This window comes from Cyphomyrmex costatus, unplaced genomic scaffold (assembly GCF_001594065.2).
Source record: "Cyphomyrmex costatus isolate MS0001 unplaced genomic scaffold, Ccosl1.0 scaffold335, whole genome shotgun sequence".
Lineage (NCBI taxonomy): Eukaryota > Metazoa > Arthropoda > Insecta > Hymenoptera > Formicidae > Cyphomyrmex > Cyphomyrmex costatus.
The window spans coordinates 120,243-137,841 of record NW_017277504.1 but is presented as its reverse complement, the minus strand read 5'-3'; the positions used below and the strand labels follow the sequence as shown (position 1 = coordinate 137,841).

Here is a 17,599-nt window from a genome sequence, read left to right as displayed (position 1 = left end):
ATAATTTATTCTAATATTCTATATTGCGAAGAATATCACGTAATTTTTGGCGTTTCGTCCCGGCTTCCACTACTGGACTCATCAGTAAGGTATTGTAATGGAAGCCTACCTTAGACGCCGGTGTAAGTTATTAAATCGAGATGCTATATAAAGAGATATATGCGTGTCTCAGCACTTGCGAGAATTTGCGAATATCGATAGACCTCTGATGGCGGGTCGACGTAGTAATATTCTTCGCAATATTTATCCAAGTTAAGAAATAACGTTCTATTAATATAATGTATGTAGTCCCCCCAAATTGCGCGCCGAACAATTGTCGGTCTTGCAACGCAAATCTAATAATCTGAATTTTTAAATATCCCCTCTTCTTAATTATTGCGCGCCGAAAGATTTTCGGTCTTGCAAAAAGATTATTAGATTCAGATTTTAAATTGTAATTTGACTCTTATTCGCCATTTTTAACATAATGAAAAATTTTGATATTTTTTCATAATAAGTAATAATAATTACGTTAATACAATTGAAGAAATATGTTATTAAACACACACACACACACACACACACATATATATATATATATATATATGTGTGTGTGTTTAATAATATATTTCTTCAATTGTATTAATGGGCGCGTTCAACAGACTCAACAGTTGAGTGAGCGCTTGCTGTTATTGGTGTATTCTTTTATAGATTATCCAATCAGAATTTTAGATCTAGAAGAATACAATAATAACAGCGAGCGCTCACTCAACTGTTGAGTCCTCTGTATGTGTGCTCAATGTCTCCGTTCAATTTTGATTTTTAGTTAAAACATTTCTTTACCGAACATCTTCATACTGACGAGGAAATACGTCTGGTTCTGGATGGGTCAGGCTATTTTGATGTACGGGACAAGAATGATCAATGGATACGGATTAATGTAACGGCTGGTGATTTATTAATCATACCCAGTGGGATTTATCATCGTTTCACACTGGACATTAACGTAAGAATATTTACAAATGCTTGTAAATTCTTTTTATATTTGATCTCTTGACACATATATTTTATTTCTTTTCTTTTGCTGATCTTCATTTAAACATACAAGAAACAATCTTTTTGTGTTTGGTAGATATTAAACAAATCTCTAATATATTCGAAGTAAACTAAAAATAAATTTCTAATCTCTGTGCATAATAAATGGATATCTAATTTCTAAGAAAATTTTTAGAATTATATAAAAGCAAAGAGATATTTCGTGGGAGAGCCAGTTTGGTTGCCATATAATAGACCAGCCGAGAACATGGAATGTCGCAAGCAGTACCTAAATAAATTACAAAAAGGTTTTGAAGTACCTTTACCTCGATAATCTCATAGTTACTACTATACATGAGTTCTACGAGAAAGTATATTTTTTATATCAGTCTATTCTGTTGAACTATTACATGCGAAGTTACCAACTTATATTATCATATTTGAATATTTTATATATACATACATACGTACATTATATATATACAGGGTGATCCGAAATTCGCTCATTCGGAGTATAGGAATGATACTTTATACTAAAACAAACAACTTTTTCCTTTAGCAAAATTGCGTCCAATAAATAGTTTTTACAAGAAAGCTTGTTGAAGTTAACGAATAAGCGCTCAGGGTCGGCGCGCACGCCTCACTTGCATGTACCTAGTCCGTGACTAGTATTCATAAATGATGTCTTCTAAGACGCTCACACGGCTTTGTTATGATTAGTTTATGACATCTTAAGACTGTACTTAAGATATCTTATCTTAAATAATAAGAAAAAGCTATGACAACAATATCGGCATTTGACCTTTTGCCATATTGTGTTGCATAAATAATGAAAAGTTAATGAAATAAATACTTCCTTTTTTTCTTACGTAATAAATGAATTAAAAATTGTCTGCTTGCATAATAATAATCTGAAAATAAAGACAAATATAAATAATAATATGCTTCGCAAGCGTTTTCTTATTTCAAATATTGTACAATCTTACGTGATAATTGAATAGTATTATTAAACTTAAAGAATAAACTTAAATTTACTAATCAAACGAGTACATTTGTAACAGTGATTAAAAAGTAAAGTAAAATCGCCCGGCTAAAGCTACAATAATAAAGTCGAGCGATTATTCGTTAACTTCAACAAGCTCTATTGCAAAAACTATTTGTCGGACATAATTTTGCTAAAGGAAAACGTTGTTTGTTTTAGCATAAAGTATCATGTCCTGTACTCCGAATGCGCGAATTTCGGATCACCCTGTATATATACATATATGTAACATATATATGTATATATGAGTATGTGGCTTACCTCACAATTGTTGCTGTCGCTATGGTTGGAATGATTCTATGGATATTCTAGTTGTAATTTCTCTTGACATTCTCACTTGAAATGGTTGCTGAAGATGACTCAAACCAGGAGTCGAAACGTACAAGGTGTATTGTTTGATATATTAAAATAAATTTATTAATAATTATCAGCGGCTGACTCTTATTACCTGTCATTTTTATTATAATTTACTTTTTAACTTTACACACATATATATATATATATATATATATATCACTTATAAACAAATAAAAATGTAATTACAAAGATAACGCTTGTTATATTTTAAAAACAACTAAAATAAAAAATAATGATATTAAAATTACGGTATTAAAACAAGCCAACAAATTAAATAATGACAATTTTTATTAAAATATTCTATAATTAAAAAATGAGAAACGTTTCAACTTATACATAAGTCCTCTTCAGTCTCCTTTATAAATGATACATGACAAAATAAAACGTAACAATAAACGAAGTACGGTTAATCTTTCAAACTATAGTCCATCGTCTTTGCCCAAGGTTTATGGTATTCCTAAAATTCATAAAATCAATTTTCCTTTTCGACTTATTGTTTCTTTGATTAATACGGTTTTATATGGGATATCAACTACGCTACATAACATCATTTCAAAAAGCTTAACTTATGATAGTAAATATATTAAAAACAGTTTCGATTTATTTAAAAAAATTGGAGGGCAAACGGATTAATGATTCAGACGTATTGATTTCCTTAGATGTTGTTTCGATGTTCACTAATATTCCTCTGGATCTTGCTATTGATAGTACAAAGAAAAAATGGCAAACAATCATGACTAACACTAAGATTCCTTTAGAAGAAAAAAAAAAGTTTATCAAAACTATCGATTTTATTTTTGATTCGACATACTTTGTTTTTAACAACAAAATATACAAACAAGTGTATGGAACTTTTATGGAGTCACCATTATCTCCCATCCCTGCTCAAAAGAATGGATAGAACGGTATTAGATATTATAGAAAATTCGACAACTTTATATCATAATTAATACAGTTGTATAAGGTTATATCAGAAGCACTGGCGTGACTTGATAACATTTCTATCATAACTAATAAAGTTGTATCTGTTTTACTCCTAATATGAATGTCATGATTCAATATTGACTAGTTTATATATTGATAAATATAAATTTTATTATACATTCTATCTATTTGAATAAAGAATTAACAGAATTTTACCTAAAATATAATCAATACGTTTTAATAGCGAATATTATGAAAACATTCAAATCTCATCCAATATGATATTTATGACAAACGATAATCAATATGATTTTATCAGATAAAACTGATTGAATCAATGCAATTGAATCAAGTTTTCCTTATTCATTGATAAATTATGGTTCATCGCGATTCTGAGGCTTTAATCCTATCATGTTGAAACCTGATTTCAGGATACAGACTACTTCAGTAGACGCCTTGAAAAACATTATTTAACGTTTATCATTTTTTAACGGAGAAACCTAATTGAATAATATTATTCGTGATAGAGGGTATGTCCGAATCGATACAATTGAATCAAGTTTTCCTTATTAATTGGTAAATCATGGTTCATCGCAATTCTGAGATTTCAATTCTATCATGTTGAAACCTGATTTCAGGATAGAGGTTATTTTAAAGAACAACGTGAAAACACTGTTCATCACCTATCTTTTTCTATCTGATAAACCTGATTGAATGAAATTATTCGTGAAACGAGTAATGATCGAATCGATACAATCGAATCAAGTTTTCCTTATTAATTGGTAGACTACATTTCGTCACGATTCTAAGATTTCAATCCTATCATGTTGAAACCTGATTTCAGAATAGAGATTATTTTAAAGAACGACGTGAAAACACTGTTCATCACATATCTTTTTCTATCTGATAAACCTGATTGAATGAAATTATTCGTGAAACGAGTAATGATCGAATCTATACAATTGAATCAAGTTTTCCTTATTAATTGGTAAATCACGGTTAATCGCGATTCTGAGATTTCAATTCTATCATGTTGAAACCTGATTTCAGGATAGAGATTATTTTAAAGAACGATGTGAAAACACTGTTCATCACCTGTATTTTTCTATCTGATAAATCTGACTGAATGAAATTATTCGTGAAACGAGTAATGATCGAATCTATACAATTGAATCAAGTTTTCCTTATTAATTGGTAAATCACGGTTAATCGCGATTCTGAGATTTCAATTCTATCATGTTGAAACTTGATTTCAAGATAGAGATTATTTTAAAGAACGACGTGAAAACACTGTTCATTACCTATATTTTTCTATCTAATAAACCTGATTGAATGAAATTATTCGTGAAACGAGTAATGATCGAATCGATACAATTAAATCAAGTTTTCCTTATGAATTGGTAAATCACAGTTCATCGCGATTCTGAGATTTCAATCCTATCATGTTGAAACCTGATTTCAAGATAGAGATTATTTTAAAGAACAATGTGAAAAACACTGTTCATCACCTATCTTCTTCTAACTAATAAACCTGATTGAATGATATTATTCGTCAAACGAGGAATGATCGAATCGATACAATTGAATCAAGTTTTCCTTACTAATTGATAAATTGTTCATTATTGATTATTGTTCATTACGATTCTGTCACTCCAACAAATCACATAATGTTGGAATATGATTTCAGGATACAGGCTACTTTAAAAGACGACATAAAAAACGCTGTTCACCGTCTATCATTTTTTATCTAAAAGATTAATTTACTTTGCGTACAAAGAAAATTTGTACACTTTAATTTTTTGGACTACAATTTAAATAAACTACTTTTACCTCAATTCTTTCTTAGTTTAATTTATGATCAATGAAATTAAAGTGCTGGACACATTTTCACGGAAACAATTGTTGTTGAATATATCAAGTGGTACGATGTATTTTAATATTGTTAATTTGTCAATTTCTTTTCAAACTTATGTTATAAATTATAAACTGTACATATACATGTTGGTCGCGACAAAACCATATTGCGAATAAGTCTTTTGTCTATCGGAAAGTCAAACACACATTTATCCCACTCTATTTATTGTTTTTAGAAATTGAATCCAATAAACAAACATATATGTCATCTAAAGATTCAGTGTCTTTCTTTAAAGGGCATAGGGGGGTAAGTATATAAAAGATGCCCCCGCATGAAATCGGTTCAAATTAATACCACATATTGCTACCTATATAAGTATAAAATCCTGTAAGTATGAACTAAAAATTCGCTTTTTTGGGGGAGTTATGGAGGGGGTAAGGAAAATAAAAAAACCCATTTTTCTCGGAAACTAATGAACCGATTTTAATAAAATTTAAATATGTTTTAAATGTAAGTGAGGCGATGTAGAAAAAAAAAGTTCAAATTTTTTTTCAAGAAAACTTAGAAAAAAATCAATTTTTAAATTTTCAACAATTTTTTTTTTATTGATTTTTTAAAGATACACCTCTATTTTTTTTTTTTTAAATACTACATAGTGTCCTCTTTAACATATATTTTTTTCAAATTTTTAAAAAATATACTTTTTAAGAAAAATAAGTTTTTGTAACCACTGACGCCGCGCGCCGACGCGGCATTAGGCGAGCGGTGTACCCTCGAAAAGACGCACAAAAAATCTTCTTGACCGATCAATGAAAGCTGCCGGAATGAAACCAATTGGGATCGATGTATGATGTTATTGCGAACAAAAAATGTCAATAAAATTTTTTTGTACGAATGGTCAGTAATTAGTTATTAACAAAAAACTTAAAAAAATATGAATAATTTAATAAATCGTTCCGGAAACTCATGGACTAGCTAAATTGGGTCAAAATAAAATGTTTTTACTCTTGTCATTTTTTTGAAAAAAAAGCTTCCTTTTCGAACTATAAGCGATGTAAAGTCGAAAAATGACCAAAAAGCGCCATCTTCAAACATTTTTTTCTCGGCTTCTACCAAAGCTAATTCAAATTTGTTTAATGAATAGTAATCTTTGAAACTTGTACTTTTGGCCCGTATTTTTTACATTTTGGCAACTTTTTATTATCATTATGAAATTTTCACTAGAACAAGGGTGATAATTGCAGCATCGCGCGTGGAATGGGGAAACTAGTAAACATAAAAGTGTCGAAGTGTTTGGTATTAAATTGTAATTTATTAATCTTTTACAACTATTATACATATAAAGCTGCATTTTGACATTCATCGTAAGTTTCTATATCATCATTCAATGTATCAAGATTTTGACAATTTTTAGAACAAGAACAAAGATCGCAACATTTTAACCCTTGATATGCACATGAACATATTTCTTCATTGTGGCAGGGCGACTTACCACTGCAGGAACAAATGAATTTTTGTAACATTTCCATCGTTGTATCTCCCTCAAAATAATTAGTGCACAATAAATTATCCTGTAATATCCATCCATGTAGAGTTGGGTCTAAAGATGTTATATGGTTAGATCTTGCTTGAGACCAGTCATTGACTTGCCATTTAACACGCATAATATGCTGCAATAACAATATTAAACAATATTTCAAGGCGAAACGCTAATGCAACTAAACACGTTTGCACAAAATGCGTTCTTCAAATTGAAACATGTTTAAACAAAAGAAAATCGTGGCAAATCGACAAACATATCGCGCTTTTTCTATTCAAACTTTCCCGATGAATATAAAACTTACGATGAATGTCAAAATGCAGCTTTATATGTATAATAGTTGTAAAAGATTAATAAATTACAATTTAATACCAAACACTTCGACACTTTTATGTTTACTAGTTTCCCCATTCCACGCGCGATGCTGCAATTATCACCCTTGTTCTAGTGAAAATTTCATAATGATAATAAAAAGTTGCCAAAATGTAAAAAATACGGGCCAAAAGTACAAGTTTCAAAGATTACTATTCATTAAACAAATTTGAATTAGCTTTGGTAGAAGCCGAGAAAAAAATGTTTGAAGATGGCGCTTTTTGGTCATTTTTCGACTTTACATCGCTTATAGTTCGAAAAGGAAGCTTTTTTTCAAAAAAATGACAAGAGTAAAAACATTTTATTTTGACCCAATTTAGCTAGTCCATGAGTTTCCGGAACGATTTATTAAATTATTCATATTTTTTTAAGTTTTTTGTTAATAACTAATTACTGACCATTCGTACAAAAAAATTTTATTGACATTTTTTGTTCGCAATAACATCATACATCGATCCCAATTGGTTTCATTCCGGCAGCTTTCATTGATCGGTCAAGAAGATTTTTTGTGCGTCTTTTCGAGGGTACACCGCTCGTCTAATGCCGCGTCGGCGCGCGGCGTCAGTGGTTACAAAAACTTATTTTTCTCAAAAAGTATATTTTTTAAAAATTTGAAAAAAATATATGTTAAGAGGACACTATGTAGTATTTTTTGAAAAAAAAATAGAGGTGTATCTTTAAAAAATCAATAAAAAAAAATTGTTGAAAATTTAAAAATTGATTTTTTTCTAAGTTTTCTTGAAAAAAAATTTGAACTTTTTTTTTCTACATCGCCTCACTTACATTTAAAACATATTTAAATTTTATTAAAATCGGTTCATTAGTTTCCGAGAAAAATGGGTTTTTTTATTTTCCTTACCCCCTCCATAACTCCCCCAAAAAAGCGAATTTTCAGTTCATACTTACAGGATTTTATACTTATATAGGTAGCAATATGTGGTATTAATTTGAACCGATTTCATGCGGGGGCATCTTTTATATACTTACCCCCCTATGCCCTTTATTCCGTTTGATTGCTCTTTTATATGTAACATTTCAAAAATCAGTCTTTTATTGTAATTCGATTCAGAGTTTAAAATTTTGACATGATTCCATTCAAAATTATGATTACATTGCAGTGAATGCAACGTAACCACCGAATGTTTAGATGCCTCCAAGTTTTTATTTTTCATATGTTCATTTATTCTTGTATTGAATCTTCTCTTCGTTTGCCCCACATATGATGCATCGCAGTCTTTACAGTGTAATTTATAAACCAAATTATTGTTATCTTATAAACTTTTTTTATCTTTATGTACTCTAATAAATTTATTTAGTTTATTTATACTTTTATATCCGATGGTATAAACGGATTTACTGATCATTTTCGTGACTGATTGCGTGACACCTCGAATAAATGGAAGAACAAAAAATTTTTCTTTTGTCATTTTATTTATATTGTCTTGTTTATTGTTAATATTATTAGATAAATTGTTCAATTTTCTTATTCTCGCGTTCATCGTCCTAAAAATTAATTCTAAAGGATATCCATTATTTTGGAGAGTCCTAATCACCATTTCCAAATTTTTTTGGGAAACTTTGGATTCGACAATAAAATTGCTCTGTCTACCAAACTAAAAATTATGCCTTTTTTATGACATAATGGATGATTTGAGAAATAAGATAAATATCTACCCGAATATGTTTCTTTATGATTTTTATTATCATACGAGCGAAAGTTTAACTAATGAATAATTTAGAATTGTTCATTTTAATTATTAATGAATCTCATGATTGGCTGCTAAAGTGCTAAGTCATGTGATTGCAATATTTGCAATGACCAATCTGAACAATTCACATAGAGGATGCGATGGTACTGACGCATGCGCATTGCAAACATTTGGGACTCTATACCTTTCTCTCTCGCCTAGTTTACATCATGCACTTGATACGAGTACTAACTAGTTACTTTCTATTGAATTATCTTAATTTCAGCGATATATGTAAATGTATACACAATAATCATTCTTTAAATACATTGCTGAAATTAAGATAATTTAATAGAAAGTAACTAGTTAGTACGCGTATCAAGTGCTCGATGTAAACTAGGCTAGTAGTATATGTTCTAAGATATAAATACACAACCTTTCTCTTTCTCTCTTTTGACGACGCGACACGTGACGCGCTCAGTGGAAACGTACCATAATCGGAATACCCACGGCCTAATGTGACGTCGCCATTGTTAAAGTCAAGCGGATCAATTTGTCCAAAAGTTCAAACTCATATACTGTATAGTTGTAACAGTTTTAGTTTGTTTATTGCTGAAAGAATGCCTCCAAAACGCAAATCAAGTGTAATATGGAAAGTTTTTAGTAAAAACGAGGCGAAAAACACAGTTCAGTGCAAGCTGTGTAAAAATACTTTTAAGGATTTTGGAAACACAACAAATATGTTAAAACTAAAAAAGGTTCATCCTTTACGTTATAGTACTTTAAATGAAGAAGGTATTGAAGGTAATTCGTCGGCGACGTCGGCAAGTGAAAGTGAAGTTAGTGAAAAATCTGATGTATATATGCAAGATGAACATGATGCAAATGTTTCCACTCAAGCTGTTGCATCTAAAAACACTACCGCGGCTAATAATGCGCAATCACAATCTGATACTGTTCCTCCATCACGCAAGAGACAGCTGCAAATGAAATTTCTTTCGAAAGGGATTATGCAGAAAAATTCCAAAGCAATCGATAGAGCATTAGTAGAAATGATATGTTTGGATTTTCAACCTCTGCAAATAATTGAGAATACAGGATTTCAAAATTATACTTATAAATTAAATCCACATTACGTACTTCCGTTGAGAAAGACTCTGTCGGAAAAACTTCTTACCGAACATTATTCGCTTGCTCGTGCAGCGACTTTAGAAAAGTTGCAGAAGGTACAGTATTTATCAGTCACTACTGATATATGGTCGTCAGACAGTAACAAAAGCTTTTTAACGTTGACTGTCCATTTTATATACAAAACAAAATTAATTGCTTTGACTTTGTCAACAGCTGAGATGTCAAGTAATCATACTGCAGAACATATAGCTATGACTATTAGAGACATCTTGGAGAATCAACGGAAGATTTACGATAAAGTGATAACTATAGTCACTGATAATGCAGCTAATGTAAAAAAAGCAGTCTCCGAATATTTGAACAAGCGTAATCATTTTTGCGTAGCTCATACCTTAAATTTAGCAGTCCAAGATTGTTTAAAGGAAAATGAACATCTATCAAAATTAGTTGAGAAGTGTCGAACAATCGTATCTCATTTCAAACGAAGCAATCAAACTGCATATAAGCTTCGCGAAATACAGCAGCAAATAAATTTGGAGCCATTAAAATTAAAACAAGATGTGCAAACGAGGTGAAACTCAGTGTATATTATGATGGATCGTCTAGAAAAACTAAAGGTACCTTTATCTGCGGCGTTATCCTCATTGCCTTCTCCTCCAGATAATTTACGTTCAGAAGAGTGGAATGAACTTCACGAATGTATTTCAATTTTGAAACCGGTGGAACAATTAACAGTCAAAATTTCTGGTGAGCAGTATCCAACATTGTCTTCTGTAATACCATTAATTCGTGGCACACAACATTTATTAAGGAACAACTTCCCTGATACTGACATCGCGAAACAGTTAAAAAAGACACTTGTAGATGTTATTGACAATCGCTTAGGGTGCGTTGAAATTAATAAAACAGCCGCTAAAGCTACGTTTATGGATCCTCGATTTAAAAAGGCAGCATTTGGAACGGAAGAAAACGCTGATCGTGTACAAAGATATGTTGTAGAAGAATTGACTCAATTCATGAGGTATAATTTGATAAATCAAGATCGTTCGTCCACCTCAAATTCTTTTCATGAGTCTCAGGAACAACAGCAACAAAGCACTGAAGGATACGAAGAACTGTGGCAACATTTTGATCAAAAAGTGCACGATCATATGAACGTCGAAACTCCTACATCCTCCGCGCTTATCAAAGTAAAACAGTATGTGGAACTTCCTTACTTGGAACGAAAATTAAATCCGATTGAATTTTGGGAGAATAGAAAAAAAATTGATAGCGGTTTGTATGAAATATCACTTAAATATTTAAGTATACCAGCTACATCGGTGCCGTCAGAACGCGTATTTTCTAAGGCAGGTCTCGTTTGTAATCAACGAAAAAACAGATTAGAACCGAAGAAAATTGACCAAATATTATTCTTAAATGCCTATTTAAGTTCTGAAAAAGTAAATAATATTGATTGACTTATTTAGTCAGATTAAAATTATATTTAAAATTTAATTGTGCTCTACTATTACCTCTAGATGCAGTCGACTACACGGTAAAGTATATTATTTATATACCAAAATTATTAATAGAATTTAGGGTTATAATACTAACAAATGTTTCTGACAGATGCTGTAGTCTTAATTCTCTATATATGAAATGATCTTACATAAAAAAAAAAAAAAAAACTTCGTTTAATAATAAAAGTGCATGTTATCAGTTATATGTTCTAAATGAAATATTAATTTTGTTTTAAGGAGCTAAAGAATAAATAAAATGTATATCTTATGTTTTTTGTATTAACATAAATCTCTAATGAATGTTTTTGACAAATCGATAAGTATATTTGTTTCTGTTTATTTTACCTAAAAACTAACCTAATTGTAAGTATTATATAGTCCTATAGCTTATGTGCTGATTTAATGATTTGTATTATTTGTAATACTTTATGTGTTCTACTCGTATTTCATGACAGAGAAACAGAGAATCATGAAACGAGTAAAATCAAAGGTCGTTATTTTTCAAGTCCTGTTTGGTTGGATATTTAATGGTCTGGTATTCGAATACTAAGATTTTCAATTTAGTTGAATTTAAATTGTATCTAATCTAACCTTTAAATCATTCGACTCGAGTCCAAACTTGAGCTCGAGAACTCAAAACCGGACTCGAGTCCGCGGACTCGAGTTCAGATTCGATTCTTTACTAAAATGAATACGAGTTACTCGATTCTCGAAATAAATGAGTTGTTGCATCAACACTAAGAATTGTACTTTGCAAAATATATTTAAGATATTTAACTGGTGATCGCGACGCCAGGAAGAATTGTATGATTTTATATATTTAAAATGTACATTATCGCGCTAATACATTTATTTCTGCTACCCGTATCATTCCATAGTAGTACGATAGACATTATATAAATACAGTAGATAAATGTTGAAAATAGACTGATGATAGCAGTTCTATAGCTGTTTACAGTAGACCGATAGCTGTTCGTTAGCAGTTTAATAGCTGTTTACAGTAGACCGATAGCTGTTCGTTAGCAGTTTAATAGCTGTTTACAGTGTACTGATAGCGGTTCGATGGCTGTTCGAAAGCCGTTCGATAGCTGTTCAATAGCCGTTCTATAGCTGTTTACAGTAAACCGATAGCTGTTCTATAACTGTTTGTAGCAGTTTGATTGTGTATCGATAGCTGTTTGATAGTGGTTCGATCGCAGTTCAAGAGCTGTTTACAGTACACTGATAGCGAATTGGTAGTTGTTCGATATATATCGGATAGGCCCGAGCAGAAATGAATCTAGCCGATCTGATTTACCACCTAGGTACTAGACAGTATTAACTAGATAAGATTTCTAACTCGTCACTGGATAGTCACTAGCTAATATTTCGTAATCTCATTAAATCTATCTAGTGACTGCCTAGTAATTACAACGTTACACCTACACCTTATTTACTGGGCAGCCACTAGACAGATTTCTTGGTATAAAAAAATCTGTCTAATGACTACCTAGGGTGTCTTCCCATTTGCTGATTTCCAGTATAGTATCCAGTAACCGCCATTATTACTGGGAGAAGCGTTCTCAACTCTAGTTTCAGTAAAATCATAACCTATAAAATTCATACGTGCTTCAGAGAACCGTTTTCTATGGCGGTTCGCGAATTTTGCGCATATAAGCAGGTATTGTGTTTTTATTTTGCTTCAGTTTTGTTATATTGTTTAATTAGTTGATGCTGTTATTAATCGTTTTCATTGTTAGTGGTTGATTTTCTGTAAATTGTATAAATTCCATGTTTAATCATTTTTTTAATTTTCCAAAAACTTATACATGTGGATAATATCTATTATTTGGTGCAAAAAATTTTGTTATAATACATTTATAATATTATTATTATTAAACAACAAAGTGTGTGTGTATAATATGATATTCTTTCATTTAATTATATATAATTATTTATTTGTATAATAATTTATTTGTATATAAAGCTTATTATTAATTTCTAGAGGAGAAGTACACAAAACAGGATGAACAATGACGCTTTAATTGCAATTGTCAACGATTTTCTGAATTCGTCTGATGATAGTGATTCTGAGAGCGATGCAGATATAGATGAATTATTATTATTAAATATGAATAGAATAATTCGTGGCAAAAGGCCAAGATTGCAACATTACATTGATGTTATTGCTTCGTACGACGATCAGGAATTTAAATCTAATTTTCGGTAAGTTATTAATTATTCTCAAAAATGTGTGTCTTTTCATCTGTTACAATAAAATAATTGTTATCACTGACAATAACGCTTCATATGCTATGTGTGTGAAAGACATTATTTTTAACTCATTTAAACTATTAATAAATTTAATGTTATATGTTGTACACATATTAAAAATTCCATGACAATTAAACATAATTATAACATTTTTGCAGTCTACATAGAGATACCTGCGATTACATTTTGGACCTCATTCGAGCAGATTTGGAGAAGTGGCCACAATATTTTGGGAAATACCCTATATATCAGCCAATAGACAATTGTACATCGCATTATGGATGCTGGCAACTCCAGACTCGTATAGGTAAAAAGATTAAAATTAGTCCTATTTACGAACATTACTTTGTAACCCTTCATAAACCCTTTGATAAAGCCTTCCACTTAATATGATTGTAATTACAGATCAGTGTACACAAAGTTTGATATCGGAAAAGCTACTGCTTGGCGATGTGTACTGAAAGTCGTGAAGGCTTTGTACAAATTGCGAAACGTTTTTATATCTTGGCCAACAAGGGAACAAGCCGAAGCGACATGGACAAAAATCGAATTACAACACCAATTTCCAGGAGTAATAGGTATAGTAGATGGCACACTCGTGAAAATACCTAAGTCCAAAATTCATCCTGAAGCATATATATGCAGGAAAAATTATCATGCAATCCAATTACAGGTAAATATATACATACATTTATACACTGCTTGTCAAAAGTTGCGAAACATATAATCTTTTAGAAAATATGGAAGGTCAAAAAATGTTTCAGATAAAAGTTGTACTGCCTGAAGGGGGATAAATAATGGTAAACTTTTAAAAAATCAATTTTTTAAATTTATTTGAAGAATTTTTATTTATATTTTATTTGAAAAAAATGTATTTATATGAAGAGGTTGTCGTCATTTTTTAAAATAACAAGCATTTTATGATAACTAATAGTAATAATACAATTATATAGATACCAGATTATTTGTAATATGTACATTATGTTGTGTATGTGTACAGGTTGTATGCAATGCAGATATGCGCTTCATTCACTGTTACGCGGGGCAACCAGGATCAGTTCATGAAACTCAAGGTATACTTGTTTCTTGGTGGATGTACTTGGTTCTTCACTTGTCTGGGACAATCTCGCTGCCATTTTCTTCATAATCCTAAATATATAATAATATATTAAACAATATACAAAATGATGTCAAATGATGTTTAATTATTTTACTTATTCATTTATTTATTACAATTTGTATGAATGTTTATTATACCCTTTATCCAATATTTCAAGAAAGAAGAGAAAAAGGAATATATATAAAAAATAAAACATGTCATTAAAAAATACAAAATTATAAACATATAAATATTAAATAATAGAAAAAAAAATAAATTAAACTAACAACAATAATAAAAAATAATAATAGATAAAAACAGCCAACAAAAATTTTTCAATAATTTTAAAGAAATCAGCCACTAACAATAAAAACAATTAATAACAGCATCAACTGTTATATTTAACAATATAACTAATTAAACAATATAACAAAACTGAAACAAATATAAAAACAATATACCTGCTTATATGCACAAAATTCGCGAACCGCCCGAGAAAACGGTTCTCTGAAGCACGTATGAATTTTATAGGTTATGATTTTACTGAAACTAGAGATTTGGGAACGCTTCTCCCAGTAATAATGGCGGTTACTGGATACCATACTGGAAATCAGCAAATGGGAACACACCCCTAGTAATTATGATCTTACACCTACGTCACAGTATATCCAGTAGCGCAACTCTCCTGATTTTATGTCACACAAAATGGAGTGCGCATGCGCGAAATAAGCAACCTGCACATGCGCGCCACCGAAACTTCTTTCTCACTTCTTCTTATCCGTTCTCTGTCACTCTTTGTCAGGACCATTTAAACGGCTCCGTTTAAAGATCCTGTCGATCCTGTGATTAGGTGTGTGCCAGTGTGTGCTTAGAAAGCTCAAATTTGAAGGAAATTAGTATAATTTTCATCTGTTTGAGTTGTGTTAGTTCGAGAAACTACGAATTTAGTTTGTGACCGAAAAGTTTGTGGAAATAAAATAGTGAAAAAGTGGAAAAAATTAAGTGAAACCGAGGAACGATTACTAAGAGAATAGTTAATCTATACAACTATTGTATAAATTATCTATTCTCTTGTACTTTTGCACTTTTGATCTTAGCTTTGTTTCAGGTGTTGCTGAAGAAGAGAGTATTTTTGTACATATATAGGCATATGTGTAATGATATTTTAAAATATGTATAATATGTTGATAAATATTTGCTTCCTACTGTTATATTAAGATTAAAATTTTATTTATCACAGTTGATTATTTTTATTCTATATGCATATAAAAATTATTATCTTATTTAATTTAAAAAAAGTTATTATTAAATATTGTTTATAATTGTAATTAATTACAGTAATTATTTTCTTAAATGTAATCCGTATAACATAAAATTTTACTTTTTGTTGTTTATATTAATATCTTAAGCCTGCGATATATGATGTTTGTTTTTCTGCTGGATTGCTTACGTTTTAGTTAGAAAATCTGCGTTCTGTGTGATGCAAGTAATTTACAAAAACAGTAACAATCTAACGAGAAAAGACGCATTCTATATGTCGCAGTCTTTTATTAAAATATTTTTACGGTATAATATTTATATTACACAATATTTACATAAATTTATATTTTCTTATCTTTTTATTTTACAATGCATTACAATTATGGTCTATTTTTTAAGTTTTTATTACATTTAGATTAATTTAATGTACATATCAATGAGATAGAGTAGCTAGAAAAAGATGGAAAGATGGAGAGTAAAGAGCAAGTGAGAAAGAAGTTTAGGTGGCGCGCATGCGCATGTTGCTTATTTCGCGCATGCGCACTCATTTTGTGTGACACTAACATCAAAGGTGCCGACAGAGAGTTGCGCTACTGGATATACTGTGCCTATATCTTATTTAGTGGGTAGCCACTAGACAGATTTCATGGTATAAAAAAATCTGTCTAATGACTACCTAATAATTATGATCTTACACCTATATCTTATTTACTGGGCAGCCACTAGACAGATTTCATGGTATAAAAGAATCTGTCTAACGACTACCTAGTAATTATGATCTTACACCTACATCTTATTTACTAGGCAGCCACTAGACAGATTTTTTGGCATAAAAAATCTGTCTAGTGACGGCCTAGTAATTATGGGTTGCATTCCATCTACGACACAGCAATCACCTCATCTTTATTTAACATTAGCGAACGACGAGGATGCAACGATTGCCGTGTCACACCGTGTCACTTCTGTGTCTCTTGTTGGATAATAATCTTATGCGTAGATATTATTTTTTACATTAAAATAATCCAGATGACTTATGAACGTACTTCTTATATCGTACATATATTTAAAATGTAAATATTCTAAAGCGCCAACCGAAAATTAGCAACCATAACCAAGAGTGTCCGACTATGCTTTTCTGCTGTGTCGAATCGTGTCGTGGCGTGTCGTTGTTGGAAAGCACCGCGTTCGACACTGTGTCGATGTGTGTCGTCTAAAAGCCTTGATGGAAAGCAGTCTAAGCTGCTGTGTCGAATCGTGCCGAGGCGTGTCGTTGTTGGAAAGCACCGCGTTCGACACTGTGTCGATGTGTGTCGCCTAAAAGCCTTGATCGAAAGCAGCCATGATCTTAAACCTACATCTTATTTACTAGGCAGCCAGTAGACAGATTTCTCTACATGAAAAAATTTGTCTAGTAAACACCTAATAATTACGACGTTACACCTACACCTTATTTACTAGGCAGCCACTAGACAGATTTCTTGACATAAAAAAATATGTCTAATGACTACCTAATAATTATGATCTTACACCTACATCTTATTTACTAGACAGCCACTAGATAG

General features: G+C 31.0%; 4 protein-coding genes across 4 annotated transcripts in view; all 4 read left to right on the top strand.

Annotated features, from left to right (window-relative positions):
* Positions 1–1,714, top strand: part of Adi1 (acireductone dioxygenase 1) — a 3,224-nt gene extending 1,510 nt beyond the window's left edge. Inside the window, exons 3-4 of the mRNA XM_018542574.1 lie at positions 806–985; positions 1,211–1,714. Coding sequence (XP_018398076.1) covers positions 806–985; positions 1,211–1,348 — 318 coding nt within the window. The 3' untranslated portion in view covers positions 1,349–1,714. The remainder of the gene's footprint in view (positions 1–805; positions 986–1,210) is intronic.
* A 7,698-nt stretch (positions 1,715–9,412) lies between these two features.
* Positions 9,413–10,498, top strand: LOC108776063 (zinc finger BED domain-containing protein 1-like). Its single transcript, XM_018542571.1, has one exon. The coding sequence runs from the start codon at positions 9,413–9,415 to the stop codon at positions 10,496–10,498; it is 1,086 nt and encodes a 361-aa protein (XP_018398073.1).
* Positions 10,499–10,516: 18 nt separating this feature from the next.
* On the top strand, positions 10,517–11,383 carry LOC108776062 (zinc finger BED domain-containing protein 1-like). The gene has a single exon (XM_018542570.1). The coding sequence runs from the start codon at positions 10,517–10,519 to the stop codon at positions 11,381–11,383; it is 867 nt and encodes a 288-aa protein (XP_018398072.1).
* A 2,151-nt stretch (positions 11,384–13,534) lies between these two features.
* LOC108776061 (putative nuclease HARBI1) lies at positions 13,535–14,825 on the top strand. Its single transcript, XM_018542569.1, has 4 exons — positions 13,535–13,630; positions 13,837–13,985; positions 14,084–14,351; positions 14,679–14,825. Exons 2-4 carry the CDS (start codon positions 13,960–13,962, stop codon positions 14,823–14,825), a joined length of 441 nt encoding a protein of 146 aa, XP_018398071.1. The 5' UTR covers positions 13,535–13,630; positions 13,837–13,959.
* The last annotated feature ends 2,774 nt before the right edge of the window (positions 14,826–17,599 follow it).

Excerpts from the sequence above, each read along its gene's own strand:
- LOC108776063 (XM_018542571.1), top strand. The coding sequence starts at position 9,413 with ATGCCTCCAAAACGCAAATCAAGTGTAATATGGAAAGTTTTTAGTAAA.
- LOC108776061 (XM_018542569.1), top strand. The coding sequence starts at position 13,960 with ATGCTGGCAACTCCAGACTCGTATAG. Across the intron at positions 13,986-14,083 it reads GCAACTCCAGACTCGTATAG|ATCAGTGTACACAAAGTTTG; the intron begins GTAAAAAGATTA and ends TTGTAATTACAG. Across the intron at positions 14,352-14,678 it reads ATCATGCAATCCAATTACAG|GTTGTATGCAATGCAGATAT; the intron begins GTAAATATATAC and ends GTATGTGTACAG.
- LOC108776062 (XM_018542570.1), top strand. The coding sequence starts at position 10,517 with ATGGATCGTCTAGAAAAACTAAAGGTACCTTTATCTGCGGCGTTATCC.